This window comes from Oncorhynchus masou, chromosome 32, assembly GCF_036934945.1.
Source record: "Oncorhynchus masou masou isolate Uvic2021 chromosome 32, UVic_Omas_1.1, whole genome shotgun sequence".
NCBI lineage: Eukaryota > Metazoa > Chordata > Actinopteri > Salmoniformes > Salmonidae > Oncorhynchus > Oncorhynchus masou.
Window position 1 is genome coordinate 27,210,435 of NC_088243.1, and position 18,498 is coordinate 27,228,932.

Consider the following 18,498-nt stretch of genomic DNA (forward strand, 5'->3'; position numbering starts at 1 on the left):
GTCATATGACATTGATGAGGGCGACAAGCAACCAGCGACTCACTGTGGACTTCACTAAAAGAAAGAACCCTAAACTGTCAGGGATGAAATTCTTAACTTTTTTGTGCCGATAATATGTGGAGTATGGAATGTTGGGGAGTTTTGTCTACGATTGCTGCCGCCTGTCTGTTAGGTAAGGTTTGTTGTCTTAGCTAATCAACATTAACGTTAGCTTTAGCAGGCAGTACTCTGTTTTTAGATATCTAGATATGACTGAAGGCAATTCTTCTACATGGGATTATTTGAGGTACCCACCTGTGCCAATGGCACTGTAGATACCTTTTTTGTTTGTAAACTTTGTCAAGACAGCCACACCAGATATCACAATTCTGATTTGATTTGACATATTTTACAAAACGTGATAACTAATTGAATGATTCAAAACGTTCATAAATGACAATGCAAAACTACACACTGCTTTGCAAGATTGTTGTATAAATGCAGCTATAAAAGTTTAACATTCCACTTGTCATGTGAAGACATGTTTATTTTATTCATCAAGCCCTGTACATTCAAGTGCACTGTTAACACATTTACCAAAGCAGTTTCCAATGCTCTGGCAATCTAAACTCAATAGAATATAATGTACAGTACACACAGAAGGCCCTGGCCAACTCGGAGCATTTTGGAGTTTAAACCAGGGGAAATCATATGACCTGGTTTTGAATCATTGTAATTCTTGAGGGTGTCTTTCTCTTAGCAAAGCAGCTCAGCTCATGGCTAATGTGATTACTGCGACAATAAGGTCTCTGTTTGCTGCTGCTCTCGCTTCTGTTTCCCCAACTCACTGACAGGTCAGACACCATGATATCTTGTGTTAACTGCATGTGATAATGAGACAAGATATCATGGTGTCTGACCTGTCCACAAATAGCTACATATCCTAAAGAAGACTTACTTTGAAATACTTATTGTGAAACATTGGCTACCACATTGTGAAATAAATCAGTTGGGTGTGATTCAGAATGGCAGCATCATTGTAAGGAATGAGGAAGTAGACGTGTAACATCTTTCATGTTGGAACTTTGTGCCATTCTTTGACTACAAACAAGGCTTAAAGAACGTGCTTTACAATTTATAAGACCACAAAAACAACAAAAGGGATTTGGAGAATATGCCAAAAAGGCCTATTACTGATGGATTTTCCTCAAACAGTAAGGGTGGAAATCTGTGGATGCCTAATGAAAGATAATCACATTTTTGCTCCCTTTCTAATTTTCTCTACTTTTGCATATTTTTTAATACTGAACGTTATCGGATATTCAACCAAAACCTAAAGGGAACCTCAGTGGACAAATAACAAACTTATTTCATAAACATAGTTATGCAAAACCCAACTTATTTTATATATTTTTTTATTAAACTAGGCAAGTCAGTTAAGAACAAATTCTTTTTTTCAATGACGGCCCACGGAACAGTGGGTTAACTGCCTGTTCAGGGGCAGAACGACAGATTTGTACCTTGTCAGCTCAGGGGTTTGAACTTGCAACCTTCCGGTTACTAGTCCAACACTCTAACCACTAGGCTACCCTGCCACCTGTGCAGAACTGCTGTAACTCAGCAACATTTGTGGGTTTTCAAGCATGAATTGCATGTTTCAAGCCCTGGCACAAGATCTCAATTGGGAATAGGTCTGGATTTTGACTAAGCCATTCCGAAACTTCAAATGTGTTGCTTTTTAGCCATTTTCATGTAGTCTTGATTGTGTGTTTTGGGTCATTGTCTTGCTGCATTACCCAACTGCGCTTTAGCTTCAGCTCACAGACGGATGGCCTGACATTCTCCTGTAGAATTCTCTGATACAGAGCAAAATTAATGGTTCCTTCTATTAAGGCAAGTCGTTCAGGTCCTGAGGCAGCAAAGCATCCCCAAACCATCAGGCTACCACCACCATGCTTAACTATTGGTATGAGGTTCTTAATGTGGAAAGCAGTGTTTGGTTTTTGCCAGGCATAATGTGACCCATGTCACCCAAAAAGTTATACTTTTGATATCTCTGTCCATAAAACATTCTTCCAAGAGTCTTGATGATCTTCCAGGTGCTTTTTGGTGAACTTGATTCAACTTTTGGACGACATGGGTCCCATTATGCCATAGAGGAAACCAGAAAGCGGACAAATACTTTTTCACGGCACTGTAGGTGTCACACGACCTCCTGAAATGTGTTAAGCCTGTCATGCCTGCTCCCGCTCCCCCTCCCTGGCGCTCAAAGGCGCCATGCTCCCCAGCATTACTCACTCCTGCCTTTCCACCGTCACGTGCATCAGCGATTATTGGACTCACCTAGACTCAATCACCTGTTTATTACCTCCCCTATAATTGTCAGTTCCCCAGCTCCTTTCCCAACTGTTGTATTAATGTTCGTATGTTGTTGTTACCCGTGTGCTGATGCTGTACCTGTCTGTTCTGCATTAAACTCCCTGTAACTTCTTCACATCTCTGGTCCTTTCAAAGCCATCAAATACCAATCTCCAATGACCATTTTTCTTCTGAACCGTACTAATTAGTCATTGACCCATTATGTTTCCAGAAAATCCAGCTTCCCATGTCATGATCTGCTCTATTTCCAGGGTATGCCTTTGTCTATCTACCACATTGCTACTTAGAGAGAGGCTGGGAATATAAATGTTTTCCCGTTTCTAGAACTATGTGCTCTAAAAGTCTGTTTATAACAGGTGTGGTGGTGAGCCAGACGACGGCTCCCACGATGGCTCCTGCTGTGATGAACACCACATTCATTGAGAATGTGACGGCGACCACCAGAGTCAGTGAGACCACCACAGTCAGTGAGAATGTGACCTTGACCACACCCATGATCCTCAGCACCACATCTCCAGGCTGCTCTGCCCTCAACACCTCCACCTGTGAGACCTGTGTCCCAGGGTCCTACTCTGACAATGGTGAGTCTAGATGTCCTGCTAGCCTTACTTACCCTGGCCTGGCAGAAAGATGCTTAGTTTCAGTGAAGGGGCAGGAGGTAGCCTAGCAGTTAAGAGCATTGCCAGTAACCCAAATAATTACTCAGTTTTGTTGCTCACCACAACCTATAAATTAGGTAGAAGCACAGCCAATTGATGCAGCACTGTAATGTCGTTTTTACCCATGTAACACTTATTTTTTGTGGATGTGGACAGTGGACACAGGAGTTGTGTTGTTGGTGTGTAGCTTTGCTGTATTATTTGACCCCTGAAATTTGTCTGACCTCCACAGACGAAGTGAAAGCTTCTTTGGCTCAAATGTAAAATGAAGGTGGTAAGTGTTGTAAACAGCACCACCTGTTCAATAACAGCCTTCTGATGTCTCCCCAGACACCCTGCTGTGTTCCTGTTGCCATGAGCCAGGGCTGTGTCTGTTCGCTGGGGCTTGCCTCCCATGTTCGAGAGGGTTCTTTCAGCCTCTGGCTGGACAACAGCGATGTCAGCCCTGCAGCCAGGGTTTTTACACCAAGTACGTCTCTGTCAACTGAGGGCATAGTTGATTCACAAACATTCTGTATACCACTGTTGCATTGACCCTCTTCCTGTTCTCCATCTCACCTTGCAGTTTTACCGGCAGCCTTATGTGTCAGTCCTGCTCCCCAGGCTCCTACAGCAACAACACAGGCTCCGACTCCTGCCGAAGCTGTTCTCCAGGTATTTATATACATATTTTTCTGTTCTTGTTGTATAATCATCGCAATAATGACTTACTTGTTACTATTACTGTTATTATATTATAGTGTGTTTGTTTGTTCATCATGCCTATGCTCAGAGAAAAAATAGTGAATAAACATTTTGTAACAATTGACGAAAACAATCAGCTCTGCTGTATAAAAGCTGGGCTTCAGTCATGCACAGTCATGCACATTCAAGTAATCTAACTCTTTAGAAATATTAAATTGGATGTATCTGTTTTTTAAATGGAATGTGTTATTTTCAGGTTTCTATACATCACAACAAAATGCCACATCGTGCAGTCCATGTCAACAGGGAACGTTTTGCAAGTTAGTGGCCCTTTTGTCACCTTAGATTTGTGTTTTCTTAACTAGTGTGGTTTGCACTGCAGCGGGACTGGCCCTGTTGCTTGTCTGCAGATCTAACATCACATGCTCTCATCTCATGCAACTGATATTACTTCCCAAAACCTGACACGCACACACACACGCACACAAAATTGGGTTAGTAGTAGGTATTGAAGAAATTATTTCATAGTTCCATCATCAGACATGGGGTGGTGATAGCCAGCTGTATTAAACAGTATTTTGTAAATAAGTTCTTCCCCATTTATTGCACCCTTGTGGCCATCCCTCCCACAGCTCCTCCAGTTGTGCTCTGTGTCAGATCTGTCCTGCTGGTACAGAGTCTCTGCAGTCAGCTGCCAAGGAGTGCACGCCTTGTCGTCCAGGTAACTGCCAGTGCCTGCCAACAATATCAATTGTGTTATTTATAATGCATGCAGTGTGTTAAAATATTAAAGAGAATGTTTAAAATGTTTTTGTGAGAATGTTCCATTCAATGTAGCCGAACCCATTCACATATGGGTTATCTGGCACTGCATTGATTACATCTATAAAAACACTAAATGAAGGCATGATCTACACTGAACAAAACATATAAATGCAACAAGATACATTAAAAAGTAGAGGCCTGGACCAGAAAACCAGTCAGTATCTGGTGTGACCACCATTTGCCTCCTGCAGCGCAACACATCTCCTTGGCATAGAGTTGATCAGGCTGTTGATTGTGGCCTGTGGAATGTTGTCCCACTCCTCTTCAATGGCTGTGCGAAGTTGCTGGATATTGGCAGGAACTGGAACACTCTGTCGTACACATCGATCCAGAGCATCCCAAACATGCTCAATGGGTGGCATGTCTGGTGAGTATGCAGGCCATTGAAGAACTGGGACATTTTCAGCTTCTAGGAATTGTGTACAGATCCTTCCGACATGGGGCTGTGCATTATCATGCTGAAACACGAGGTGACTGCGGCAGATTAATGGCGCGGCAGATTAATGGCACGACAATGGGCCTCAGGATCCCCTCATTCAAATTGCCATCGATAAAATGCAATTGTGTTCGTTGTCCATAGCTTATGCCTGCCCATACCATAACCCCACCGCCACCATGGAGCACACATTGACATCAGCAAACTGTCGCCCACATGACGCCATACACACTGTCTGCCATCTGCCCTGTACAGTTGAAACCAGGATTCATCCATGAAGAGCACACTTCTCCAGCACGCCAGTTCCCATCGAATGTTAGCATTTTCCCACTGAAGTCGGTTACGATGCCGAACTGCAGTCAGTTCAAGACGCTGGTGAAGACGGCGAGCATGTAAATGAGCTTCCCTGAGACAATTTCTGACAGTTTGTGCAGGAATTCTTCAGTTGTGCAAACCCACAGTTTCATCAGCTGTCCGGGTGGCTGGTCTCAGATGATCCTACAGGCGAATAAGCATGATGTGGAGGTCCTGGGCTGGTGTGATTACACGTGGTCTGTGGTTGTGAGGCCGCTTTGATGTACTGCCAATTCTCTAAAACAATGTTGTATGTGGCTTATGGTAGATAAATTAACATTAAATTATCTGGCAACAGCTCTGGTGGACATTCCTGCAGTCAGCATGTCAATTGCACACTCCCTCAACTTGAGACATCTGTGGCACTTTTTTTTAGTGGCCTTTTATTGTCCCCAGCACAAGGTGCACATACACTACCGTTAGTTGAGGGTCACTTAGAAATGTCCTTGTTTTTGAAAGAAAAGCACTTTTTTTGTCCATTTAAAATAACATCAAATTGATCAGAAATACAGTGTAGACATGGTTAATGTTGTACATTTTGATAGAACATAAAAAATAAAAATAAAGGAATATCTACATAGGCGTACAGAGGCCCATTATCAGCAACCATCACTCGTGTTCCAATGGCACGTTGTGTTAGCTAATCCAAGTTGATCATTTTAAAAGGCTAATTGATCATTAGAAAACTATTTTGCAATTATGTTAGCACAGCTGAAAACTGGTGTTCTGATTAAAGAAGCAATAAAACTAGCCTTTAGACTAGTTGAGTATCTGGAGCATCAGCATTTTGTGGGTTGCTGTTGAATCAGCTTCTTGATATGCCACACCTGTCCGGTAGATGGATTTATCTTGACAAAGGATACATTTGTGCACAAAATTTGAGAGAAGCTTCTTGTGCGTATGGAAAATTTCTGGTATCTTTTTTTCAGCTCATGAAACATGGGACCAACACTTTACATGTTATATTTTTGTTCAGTATAATTTAAGGTTAATAGTAATACTGTAATAGCAGAGGTTTCAGTCAGTTTTAAATGGATGACATTTTAGTGGAGTAATCTGATTAGGATGTATTGATGAGATGTTTGATTTTGGACAGGTATGCACAAGGCTCCCCGTCAGAGTATGTGTCAAATCTGCAGCAGCGGCTTCTTCCAGATCCGCTGGGGCCAGGAGACCTGTAACCTCTGCCCTGAAAACCACTACTGCCCAGTCAGTACCACATCCCTTACTCCCAGTAAACACCTCCAATACTGAAAGTATCATTAAGGGATTTCCTGACCAACTTGAATGACCAAGGCTCACTTCATCTGTTTCACAGAGTCCAGATGTGAACCCCATCCTGTGCCCCGGTGATGCTTTCTGTCCTGAAGGCAGCGCTGCTCCAGGTTACTGCATGGAGACCTTCTTTCGCAAGGCAGGGGAGGAGTGTGAGCTGGCCCCCGTCACCATTGCTCTACTTGTCATTGGAGGAGGAGGTATGTCTGAAAATATTGGTGTAGTGGAAGGAAAGTGGTTTGAACTTTAGGCTACCACTTAGATGTTGAAAACCCTTGTCAAGTGAGCAAAATAATTGGCTTCCAATATTAACTTTTTTTTTGTGACCCCTTGAGAAAAGTTGTTCACTGACATGAACCTTGTTTATTTCTTCTAATTGCACAAATTGTATGCATTTTCTGGGCACTACTAAGTACAAATATCCAAATATATGATTGAATTATCTTGTTTAGAGGTCATTTGATCAGGATGAAACATCTTGTAGCAAAAACAGAGTGCAATAGAAATCATGCTGAAGTAATAGAGTAGTAGTAGTAAGTGAACGTTGTAGTCTGGTTGCATGCAGTCTTTTGACGTGTTTTCTTTATTTTCTCTGGTCCAGTGGCCCTACTCTTTGTCATCCTGCTGGTGTTGCGTCGAAGGCGAGACACAGACGGAGAGCTTTCCCTCGTACGACAACCTCTGTTGCGCAAAGAGCGGCCGCAAGGTCGATACTACGGGATCCCATGTGATGCCGAGCCAGTATACGCTGGTTGGTGAGCATGTCCCCAGCCCCATCTGATGCCTCCAATTATTGGGGTCAAATGCCTGGCTTTCAGAGCAGAATCAGCTGAATTCTATGTGCCTCAGCTTTGGACTAATGGACCATAAGAGAAAGCAAACTCACACCAAATCCTAGCCATGGTTTACTATGTCCATTTGAGTACTTTTGATAACTCACCAGCTCTTTCATGCGGTACGTCTTTTAGATGTATTCTTTTATTTATTTAACTAGGCAAGTCAGTTAAGAACAAATTCTTATTTTCAATGACGGCCTAGGTTAACTGCCTTGGGCAGAACGACAGATTTTTACCTTGTCAGCTCGGGGATTCGATCTTACTAGTCCAACGCTCTAACCACTAGGCTACCTGCTGCCGTCATTCTTGACAAGCAGAAGTGTTTTTCTTCTGTATTTTGTGCTTTAGTGAAGGCTGACCCTATTACATTTGTTAAAAAGAAAAACACTGTTCTTTAAAAGAAAAGTATATTTGTATGTTTTAAAGAAAAACACTGACTCCAGTCCAGGGTATATACTGGAATAAAGCACAACTTTGCACTACTTAAGTGAAATTCTGTTGTATAATTACTAGCCTATAAAATAAGATGCAGGCTAAGTTATTTCCATGATACAAGTTTATTAACAAAATGTCTGTAAAACACCAAAAGGATGTTTCATGAGGTGTGCGAGCAAGAAAACTAACTTTTTACAGGATCGCGTACTGATTGTCCTAATGTGGTACACCGTAGTAGTTCATTGCGTAACAAAAAAAGATGGGGGGCCACCATGGCAAGGAACGTCTCTGGTATGTAATGCTTTGCCACATTATTCAGATAATAGCTACCTGTGATCAATTCAATGTTTTCTGTAAACTCGATTGCTCTGTTTTACAATCATAATAGCTCATCTCTTGCCTAACAAGGCAACTTTCATGGCTATGATTACCACATTCTAAGGTTATCAAATGCCAGCTCATACATACTCTAGTCAGATTAATCGGTAGTTATACACTGAGTATACAATACAGAATGTTGAGTAAAATTAATTTAAAACGTACTCTACTGGTTGTCTGTGGTTTGTCCGGCTGCTTGAAATTTGAGACAAAATATTCTCAGATAAATATTGTTTACCCGACTTAGAGATCTGGTCGGTATGGTTCGGTTAGGCACCAAGGTAAAAATTTGCTTTAAATTTGATTATCGGATTTTAACCCCCCTTCAAAAAAAAAAGTGTGGATTGTATCTCAGTTTTTACCCAACTCAGTATATGCCGGCAATACACCTTTTTGGATGTAGTCTGCCAATACAATCTTAAAAGGGGTTTTCTGCTTGTTTAAAGCTGTGTACAGTTCGTTAAGCGCCAGCTTGTATTTTAATTGTCCTGAGGTGGACTCCCTCAGGAAGTAGAAGGGTCATCATTTGACCATCAGGTATTCCAAGACGGGTGAACAGTGGGTCGACACTTCTACCGCGCTGGAATAAGCACACCAGTTAGAGTTGATGAAGAGGGAAACTCCCTGCCCCCCTCAATTTGCCCCACTGTCGTGTCCGCCAGGTGAATGGAGAATCCATCCAGTTGGATAGCTATGGGGGGTATCTTGTCTGAGAGCCATGTTTCTGAAAAGCAAAGAATATTGCAGTTCCGAGAGTCCAGTCGGTAGCAAATCCGCAATCGGAGGGGATCTATTTTATTATCAAGTGACTGTTTTTTTCCCTTTGCCTTAATCTCACCAGGATCCCCCCTCTCTTGTCTCTAATGCCGGTGTTTACTTTTGGGTAGCCTGAATTTTAGGTTTGGAATTAGAGAGTCCAGGGTAGATGAGTCGAAGTAGAAGGCAGAATTGGGGTAAGTAACTGCCGATCTGTTGTTCAAAAGTTCTTGTCGGTTGTAAGAAATAAAAGGGGATACATTTCATGAAAATAGTGTAAAAATAATCACAAAGTTGGGTCAGATCTTGCAAAACGGCAACCATCCAGGACGGCATCATTTCAGGCTCACAATAAAAATACAAAATAAATGCATTTACAGATGGCATACAAGTTTGTTTTTAAGCCACATGGAAGTTCACATTTTCGAGAAGGCATTTCTGCCACAAAATGCATTTTGCCCAAATAATTGTTTACATTGAAATGCCTCTCCTGTGAAGTAGTGACGCCCGACATGCCTAGTTTCCTGAAACGAGTCACATATACCTATTGTCTTTCAAAAGTCTAAATAATACTTTTGTGGATATTTTGTCTAAAATTTAGTGCAGCAAGAAGTACAAACCGCACTAGCCCGGCTGATGGCGACATTGAGTCGTTTCATTTTACCGTCCAAACGCAATAATTCTTATCCCTTGTGGACCAGTAGATACCTAAAACATTCTTCATTCAGGCTGCATAGGCTTCAATATCATACTTAACATTTTTAAATGGCGAGAAGGCGAGGGGAAAAACTTGGAAAATATCCGAGCTTTCTTTATGAAACACCATTTTCCACCACCATGCTAGTGGCTAAATGCTAATCCTGGATGTTGCATATCATGTTCAGACAGTCAGGTTGAAACGATCAGACCAGGGGTTATGTTTCTTTTACAACAGCGCATTATGGGAAACCAAGACTGTTCTCAGGGCAGACCTGGTTGTAGCTAGATATGTTTGAGTTGCGTCAAGTGAAAAATTTAGCATTAGTTAATTAACCCTTTTCCTAAACTTAACATAATTCTCCTAATCTGTCAAATTACACATATTTTCCAAATGTTTTTGTTGCCTTTTAGCCATTAAATAAAGCTAAGGAGGAAATCGAAACCTATGCAGCCTGAAATGATTTTTTTTTTTTTTTTTAGGTACAAATGGGTCCATGAAGGATACGAATGTATTGCCAGCTGCATACAATGCGTTTGGATAGTAAAATGAAACAACTCAATATCGCCTCGCCATCTGCTGGCCTTTGGGCTAAAACCGCCTTGACAACCGGTACGAGTAAGTTTAAATGTATTTTTATTCAACATTCTGGTTTGTAAGGAACATTTACATGATTTTGCACACAGATGTTTCAGGGTGTAGGCCTATATACCAATGAATTGTGTATTACAGCCTGATTAATCAGACTACTCATACTCATGCTAGCTATTTCTATGGTCAATGTGTTTCTAACGTGTAGTGTAATGCTAATGAATATACAAGTTAGTGCCAAAATAATGGAAAAATTTTAATAAATGAGGGATACAAAGTATATTGAAAGCTTTCACAAAGGTGTGGTTTCCTGAGTTTATTAAGCAATTATCATCGCATCACGACGGGGCTGTAGTGGAGCAGGTTGAGAACTTCAAGTTCCTTGGCTTCCACATCACCAACAAACTAACATGGTCCAAGCACACCAATACAGTCGTGAAGAGGGCACGACAAAACCTTTTCCCCCTCAGAAGACTGAAAAGATTTGGCATGGGTCCTCAGATCCTCAAAAGGTTTTACAGCTGCACCATTGAGAGCATCCTGACTGGTTGCATCACTGCCTGGTATGGCAACTGCTCGGCCTTCGACTGCAAGGCACTACAGAGGGTAACGTGTACGGCCCAGTACATCACCGGGGCCAAGTTGCCTGCCATCCTGGACCTCTATACCAGGCGGTGTCAAAGGAAGGCCCTAAAAATTGTCAAAGACTCCAGCCACCCTAGTCATAGACTGTTCTCTCTGTTACCGCACATCAAGCGGTACCGGAGAGCCAAGTCTAGGACCAAGAGGCTTCTACACAGCTTCTACCCCCAAGCCATAAGACTCCTGAGCATCTAATCAAATGGCTACCCAAACTATTTGCATTGCCCCCCCCCCCCAGTCGTGGCCAAAAGTTTTGAGAATGACACAAATATTAATTTTCAAAGTCTACTGCCTCAGTTGTATGATGGCAATTTGCATATACTCCAGAATGTTATGAAGAGTGATCAGATGAATTGCAAAGTCCCTCTTTACCATGCAAATGAACTGAATCCCCAAAAAAACATTTCCACTGCATTTCAGCCCTGCCACAAAAGGACCAACTGACATCTTGTCAGTGATTCTCTCGTTAACACAGGTGTGAGTGTTGACGAGGACAAGGCTGGAGATAACTCTGTCATGCTGATTGAGTTCGAATAACAGACTGGAAGCTTCAAAAAGAGGGTGGTGCATGGAATCATTGTTCTACCTCTGTCAACCAAGGTTACCTGCAAGGAAACACGTGCCGTCATCATTGCTTTAACAGCACACGGCCTTCTGTCTTCAGAATCATAACACCACACGGCCTTCTGTCTCCAGAATCATAACACCACACAGCCTTCTGTCTCCAGAATCATAACACCACACGGCCTTCTGTCTCCAGAATCATAACACCACACGGCCTTCAGTCTCCAGAATCATAACACCACACGGCCTTCAGTCTCCAGAATCATAACACCACACAGCCTTCTGTCTCCAGAATCATAACACCACACGGCCTTCTGTCTCCAGAATCATAACACCACACGGCCTTCTGTCTCCAGAATCATAACACCACACGGCCTTCTGTCTCCAGAATCATAACACCACACGGCCTTCTGTCTCCAGAATCATAACACCACACGGCCTTCTGTCTCCAGAATCATAACACCACACGGCCTTCTGTCTCCAGAATCATAACACCACACGGCCTTCGGTCTCCAGAATCATAACACCACACGGCCTTCGGTCTCCAGAATCATAACACCACACGGCCTTCTGTCTCCAGAATCATAACACCACACGGCCTTCTGTCTCCAGAATCATAACACCACACAGCCTCCCTTCCACCACACCCACATAGAGGGATTTAGGTTGTGATGGTATAGCTGGAAATGTTGTCTTGTCGTTGAATCAATTGTCTAAATAAAATGCTTCTTAAAATGTATTACCTATTATAATATAATACAAAAAAATACATAAGCCACAGCAGCACATTGTCTCATTTATTGGCTGTTATCAGTTCACCAACAGAAATACTGATGATACAGAGCAGTGGAGGCTGCTGAGGGGACGCCGGCTCATAATAATGGCTGGAACAGATCGAATGGAATTTGTGTTTGACATATGACACATTCCACCTATTCCGCTCCAGCCATTACCACGAGCCTGTCTTCCCCAATTAAGGTGCCACCAACCTACTGTGATATAGAGAAAGCAATTTTCATATACAGTCATTTTAGACCATCATTCCTGACTTTTACAACTTTCTTTTCTGATATTCACAATAAGGTTTGAGCATTGTGAGTGATTATGACCTGCCAGAAGTAACTTTTTACGCCAAGGCCAACAGAGAGAAGAGAGGAATGTGGGCTTTTTAATCCATAGGGATAAGACATGCTCCTCAAACAATTTATTTGACTCCCAAGTTGTAGAGACGTGTATTTGTCCACTAGAAGAACTTTCCTGACCTTGCCACATAGCATTTCAAAATAATAAGGAAAATAACATTCAGACACTTCAGAATCAATGTTATCAGCAAGGCATTCGATGAAGCAAATAACTATACACTAATCCAAACAATGCAAAGTAGTAAATGATTATCATATTTACTAAATAACAAACATCATGCAATGATGACTTTCCTTTACCAGCCGAAATGATTCACTTTTTATATTTTTATGTTAGTATTTGAAAAGGAGATACATTCCAACTGAAACTACACGAACGTCGCAAAAAGGATTTAAAATTCTACCACAGGTCACATCTCTGTCAATAAATAACTTATATCCTAAAAAAAATGGCCCAATTAGAAGGAACCTCTTACTGATATTCCATGTGCAAACAAGTTTATACCAAAATGTTTCTACCAGAAAGTGTTTGAATTTGATGTGTAAACTGAACACGTACCTGAGGAGAAGCTTCCATTTCTAATTTAAGCTACTGTATTGAAAACAGTGAACAAAAATGTATGCTGCCCAAACACCAAGCATAATATTTAGTGAAGCATTATGTAATAGCCAAGTTAATTCACATACCTACAGTGCAGAAATGTTCATTTTAGACATAGACGGTATGTCACTCACAACCTTTGGCAAAAACACTTCACCAATATTAATGTAATTTACAGAAGGTTAGGAACCTGCCTATAGGAATTGCTATGCCCTCACAGAAATAGGCAACAGGCACATTGGCTGGGAAAAGACAGGTCAACAATTGTGGCTACATTGTGAAAAGTAGACTTAAGTAAGAACCATGAGTTGACAATTGCTCAGTGAAAGCAGAGTATTGCACAGTGTTTTTAGACTCTGAGAAGGGCCACCTATATAGCCCTTGCCACTGGCTATCTTTTGTTATACAATAGCTATACACGTCAAAGTATGTTTTGTGTGCTAAACCTGAAAATACAAACATTTATGGCGATGCCATAAGACATGAGTGATACAAACATTTACAAAACAATTGAATGACACCTTAATGCCAGATAATTTATAACGAGCTTGAAAAGTCGAATGTCAATATTTTGTGCTCCTTAGAGCAATTTATTTATTTGAATAGTAACTAATCCCATGTAATAAAAATTTTGGTAATGATCTATAACATGGTGATCAGTGTTTCATGGTACTAGAACAGTTGTTGCACTAACTCTAAACAACTCTAAACAGTGCATAGGGCCCATAGTCAATGACATTAGTAATTGTTATGGCCACATGGAATTGCTCATGTTTTGTCAGAGTACCGATATGACTGTTTCTGTAGTACGAGACCTAATATTTTGTTTTTATGGTTTAAGTCTTTATAAGCTAACGTAACGAGTGAAACTTAGAGCAATTTACTCATACTTTGACACTTAGTTCCATTGCCAGTAGATTAATAATAATAATCAGCAATCCTACAATTGCTATTCTCTCTCATAAATAAATACCACATTTGAGGAGATATACAAGATATACAATTATTTTAAATATTCTATGTCCTTTTAAATTGTCAGTACAGATTGTATTTGCCAGCTCAAAAGATCTCCCTACAAACCAAAATCTTTCATTACAGAGTATTTCACCCTGCTACTCTCCTGGTGACTGATTCCATCTCATACAGTGACCAAGTAGCCACAAAAGGATTCAATGACTATACATTCTGTTTTATGACACATCACCTGACAAATGACCAGAGACACATACATGCATTTGTCTCTAAACGTAATATTTTTTTAAAACTATCACACACACACACAGTACATACAGTGCCTTGCGAAAGTATTCGGCCCCCTTGAACTTTGCGACCTTTTGCCACATTTCAGGCTTCAAACATAAAGATATAAAACTGTATTTTTTGTGAAGAATCAACAACAAGTGGGGCACAATCATGAAGTGGAACGACATTTATTGGATATTTCAAACTTTTTTAACAAATCAAAAACTGAAAAATTGGGCATGCAAAATTATTCAGCCCCTTAAGTTAATACTTTGTAGCGCCACCTTTTGCTGCGATTACAGCTGTAAGTCGCTTGGGGAATGTCTCTATCAGTTTTGCACATCGAGAGACTGAAATTTTTTCCCATTCCTCCTTGCAAAACAGCTCGAGCTCAGTGAGGTTGAATGGAGAGCATTTGTGAACAGCAGTTTTCAGTTCTTTCCACAGATTCTCGATTGGATTCAGGTCTGGACTTTGACTTGGCCATTCTAACACCTGGATATGTTTATTTTTGAACCATTCCATTGTAGATTTTGCTTTATGTTTTGGATCATTGTCTTGTTGGAAGACAAATCTCCGTCCCAGTCTCAGGTCTTTTGCAGACTCCATCAGGTTTTCTTCCAGAATGGTCCTGTATTTGGCTCCATCCATCTTCCCATCAATTTTAACCATCTTCCCTGTCCCTGCTGAAGAAAAGCAGGCTCAAACCATGATGCTGCCACCACCATGTTTGACAGTGGGGATGGTGTGTTCAGGGTGATTAGCTGTGTTTCTTTTACGCCAAACATAACGTTTTGCATTGTTGCCAAAAAGTTCAATTTTGGTTTCATCTGACCAGAGCACCTTCTTCCACATGTTTGGTGTGTCTCCCAGGTGGCTTGTGGCAAACTTTAAACAACACTTTTTATGGATATCTTTAAGAAATGGCTTTCTTCTTGCCACTCTTCCATAAAGGCCAGATTTGTGCAATATACGACTGATTGTTGTCCTATGGACAGAGTCTCCCACCTCAGCTGTAGATCTCTGCAGTTCATCCAGAGTGAGTGGGCCTCTTGGCTGCATCTCTGATCAGTCTTCTCCTTGTATGAGCTGAAAGTTTAGAGGGACGGCCAGGTCTTGGTAGATTTGCAGTGGTCTGATACTCCTTCCATTTCAATATTATCGCTTGCACAGTGCTCCTTGGGATGTTTAAAGCTTGGGAAATCTTTTTGTATCCAAATCCGGCTTTAAACTTCTTCACAACAGTATCTCGGACCTGCCTGGTGTGTTCTTTGTTCTTCATGATGCTCTCTGCGCTTTTAACGGACCTCTGAGACTATCACAGTGCAGATGCATTTATACGGCGACTTGATTACACACAGGTGGATTGTATTTATCATCATTAGTCATTTAGGTCAACATTGGATCATTCAGAGATCCTCACTGAACTTCTGGAGAGAGTTTGCTGCACTGAAAGTAAAGGGGCTGAATAATTTTGCACGCCCAATTTTTCAGTTTTTGATTTGTTAAAAAAGTTTGAAATATCCAATAAATGTCGTTCCACTTCATGATTGTGTCCCACTTGTTGTTGATTCTTCACAAAAAAATACAGTTTTATATCTTTATGTTTGAAGCCTGAAATGTGGCAAAAGGTCGCAAAGTTCAAGGGGGCCGAATACTTTCGCAAGGCACTGTACATACGAAAAGTGTTCAATGACCGACAAATCAATCCAAAATGTCTGTACACTATGGAATCCACTCGTGTGTGTGTGCTACCTCGATGGCACACACCCTCTGTCTCCTTTACACTACAGTATATGCCAGAGGTCCTACAGTCGCTAGTGAAAGTCTACACACCCCTTGCACATTTATCACATTTTGCTGCCTTAAAATGTAATCTAAAAGGGATTAAATGTGATTGTTTTCCTATCTACACAACATATTCCACATTTTCCAAGTGAAGGAACAATTATAGAAACGTTTCTAAATGACTAAGAAGTACAGAATGAGGATATACTTTGTGTAAGCAACTTTGGCAGCAATTACAGCTCAAAATAATTTTTTACAAGATTTGACAAACTATGCACAACTCTTAGGGCAACATATATCCATTGTTTTTGTAAAAATTGCTCAAGCTCAGTAAATTAGTTTGGGAATCATTGATGGATAGCAATATTGTCTCTGAATATTTAAGCCGATTTAAGTCAGGATGGAGATTGGACTATTCATGATACTCAACACCTCTTGGAAAGCCATTCTTGTGTGTCTTTGTTATTAAAATGTGTGTAATTGTCCCATGGAAAAAATACAACTCTTGTCAAGAGTTGAGACTGAGGCAGGTTTTCCTCTAACTTTTTACCTGGGCTTTGCTCCTTTCATATTTCTTTTGATCCTGACAAACTCCAGTCCCTGCCGATGACGAGCATACCCATAACATAATGCTTCCACCACAATACCACAATTTCACAAATGTTTATGGCAAAGACACACCAGAATGGTGTTCCAAGAGACTGTTCCTGAGTGGTCTAGTCTGTCCTGACATACATTTTTTTTTTTAAATCAGAGATGTTTGAATGTTTCTGTCCAATGATTCCTAAACAAATTTACTGAGCAATTCTGATAAACAATGGACATATGTTGCCCTAAAAGTTGTGCAAAGTTGGTAAAAATTGTTTTCAAACTCATTCAGCTGTAATAGCTGCCTGTGGTGCTTCCACCGAGTATTAACTCAGGTTTTTATTAGGAAACATTTCTATATTCAAAGACCTGTTAAATTAGATTTTTAAGCCAGCCTTGGAGAATGCTAAGCAGGACCTCTATCGCTGGTCGACACTCCCCATATCACTCAACTCAGTCATCATGCCACGATTCCTGTATCTTTATAGCAAAATCGTTTTTTAAAGAACTGGATAGACATCTCTACTTTAATTTTTGGAAAGACAGAAAGGAGAGGGGGGTCTTGCCCGACCCAATTTCCTCCATTACTACTGGGCTCCCAATAGTCACAAGATAACCTTTTGGGTCTCTGTATTTTTAGATGGGGAAGGAATGGTGTGGTCCTTTATGGAAAAGCACTCATGTCAAACATCATCCCCGGTCTCCTTAGTCTGTGTCACCCTACCATTGAGCAAATAATACCACTCAAACAACACTTATGAAAAGTTACATCTGGATACACTCTTAGAAAAAAAGGTGCTATCTAGAACCTAAAAGGGTTCTTCAGTTAACCCTTTACACAGGGGGTTCTACATGGAACCAAAAATGGTTCTACCTGGAACCAAAAAGGGTTATCCTATGGGGACAGCCGAATAACCATTTTGGAACCCTTTTTTCTAAGTATATGGTCTCAGTTTATGATCCACTTTGGATATAGACAAGCTATCTCATCCATGCCTTTTATTTCCAACCAACTCTTCACAACCTACTTCATAGACACAGCCTTCCATCTATGGTTTCAGAAAGGATTGAAGACTGTAACAGACCTTTTCCATGACCGTGTATTTGAACATCTAGTTAGAGAGCACAGTATACCCCAGACACATTTCAGGTACCTGCAGATTCGCAACTTTACAAAAAAGCCTCTCCCATCCCTCCCACCCACCAGCTGGCTTGATTATGTTTGAACCTGGATCCCTAAGTAAAGGGACACATTTCTATGCTGTATGACATTATTCATAATATTGCATGCCCCACTTTTGACCAGTAAAGCATTCATGGGAGGAAGAGTTTGGAAGCGAGATCCCCGATATCACCTGCATTCTGCAATCCTGGGTTACTACAGTTTCAAGTATTTAAATCGCCTACACTTTTGCAGATTACCAGTTTGCATCCAGATATAGACCCAACCTGCTCTAGATGTCATCAGCCACCCGCCACTCTGTATCACATGTACTGGTCATGCCCGACACTAGTTCCATTTTGGTCCTCTATCTTTGAGACTTTCTCATATATATGCAATAAGGAAATTGCCCCAGATCCCTCTGTCGCTATTTTCGGGGTAACCCCCGAAGAGCTGTAACACCAAGGCAGAGGCCATAGCCTTCT

The 18,498-nt window shown here is 41.1% G+C and overlaps 1 protein-coding gene across 5 annotated transcripts; it reads left to right on the forward strand.

Annotated features, from left to right (window-relative positions):
* Nucleotides 1–9: 9 nt before the first annotated feature.
* Nucleotides 10–12,229, forward strand: si:dkey-21a6.5 (sushi, von Willebrand factor type A, EGF and pentraxin domain-containing protein 1). Of its 5 annotated transcripts, none has more exons than XR_010453211.1 (11): nucleotides 10–172; nucleotides 2,715–2,939; nucleotides 3,348–3,486; nucleotides 3,583–3,671; nucleotides 3,958–4,021; nucleotides 4,334–4,422; nucleotides 6,413–6,525; nucleotides 6,635–6,791; nucleotides 7,193–7,346; nucleotides 10,176–10,311; nucleotides 11,382–12,229. XR_010453211.1 is itself a non-coding variant. In XM_064953709.1 (10 exons), exons 1-10 carry the CDS (start codon nucleotides 115–117, stop codon nucleotides 10,243–10,245), a joined length of 1,158 nt encoding a protein of 385 aa, XP_064809781.1. In that variant the 5' UTR covers nucleotides 10–114; the 3' UTR covers nucleotides 10,246–10,564. The 5 variants fall into 5 exon arrangements, 1 of the variants encoding a protein (XP_064809781.1); XR_010453212.1 differs by having other exon boundaries at nucleotides 11,402–12,229; XR_010453213.1 differs by having other exon boundaries at nucleotides 10,176–10,305.
* Nucleotides 12,230–18,498: the final 6,269 nt, after the last annotated feature.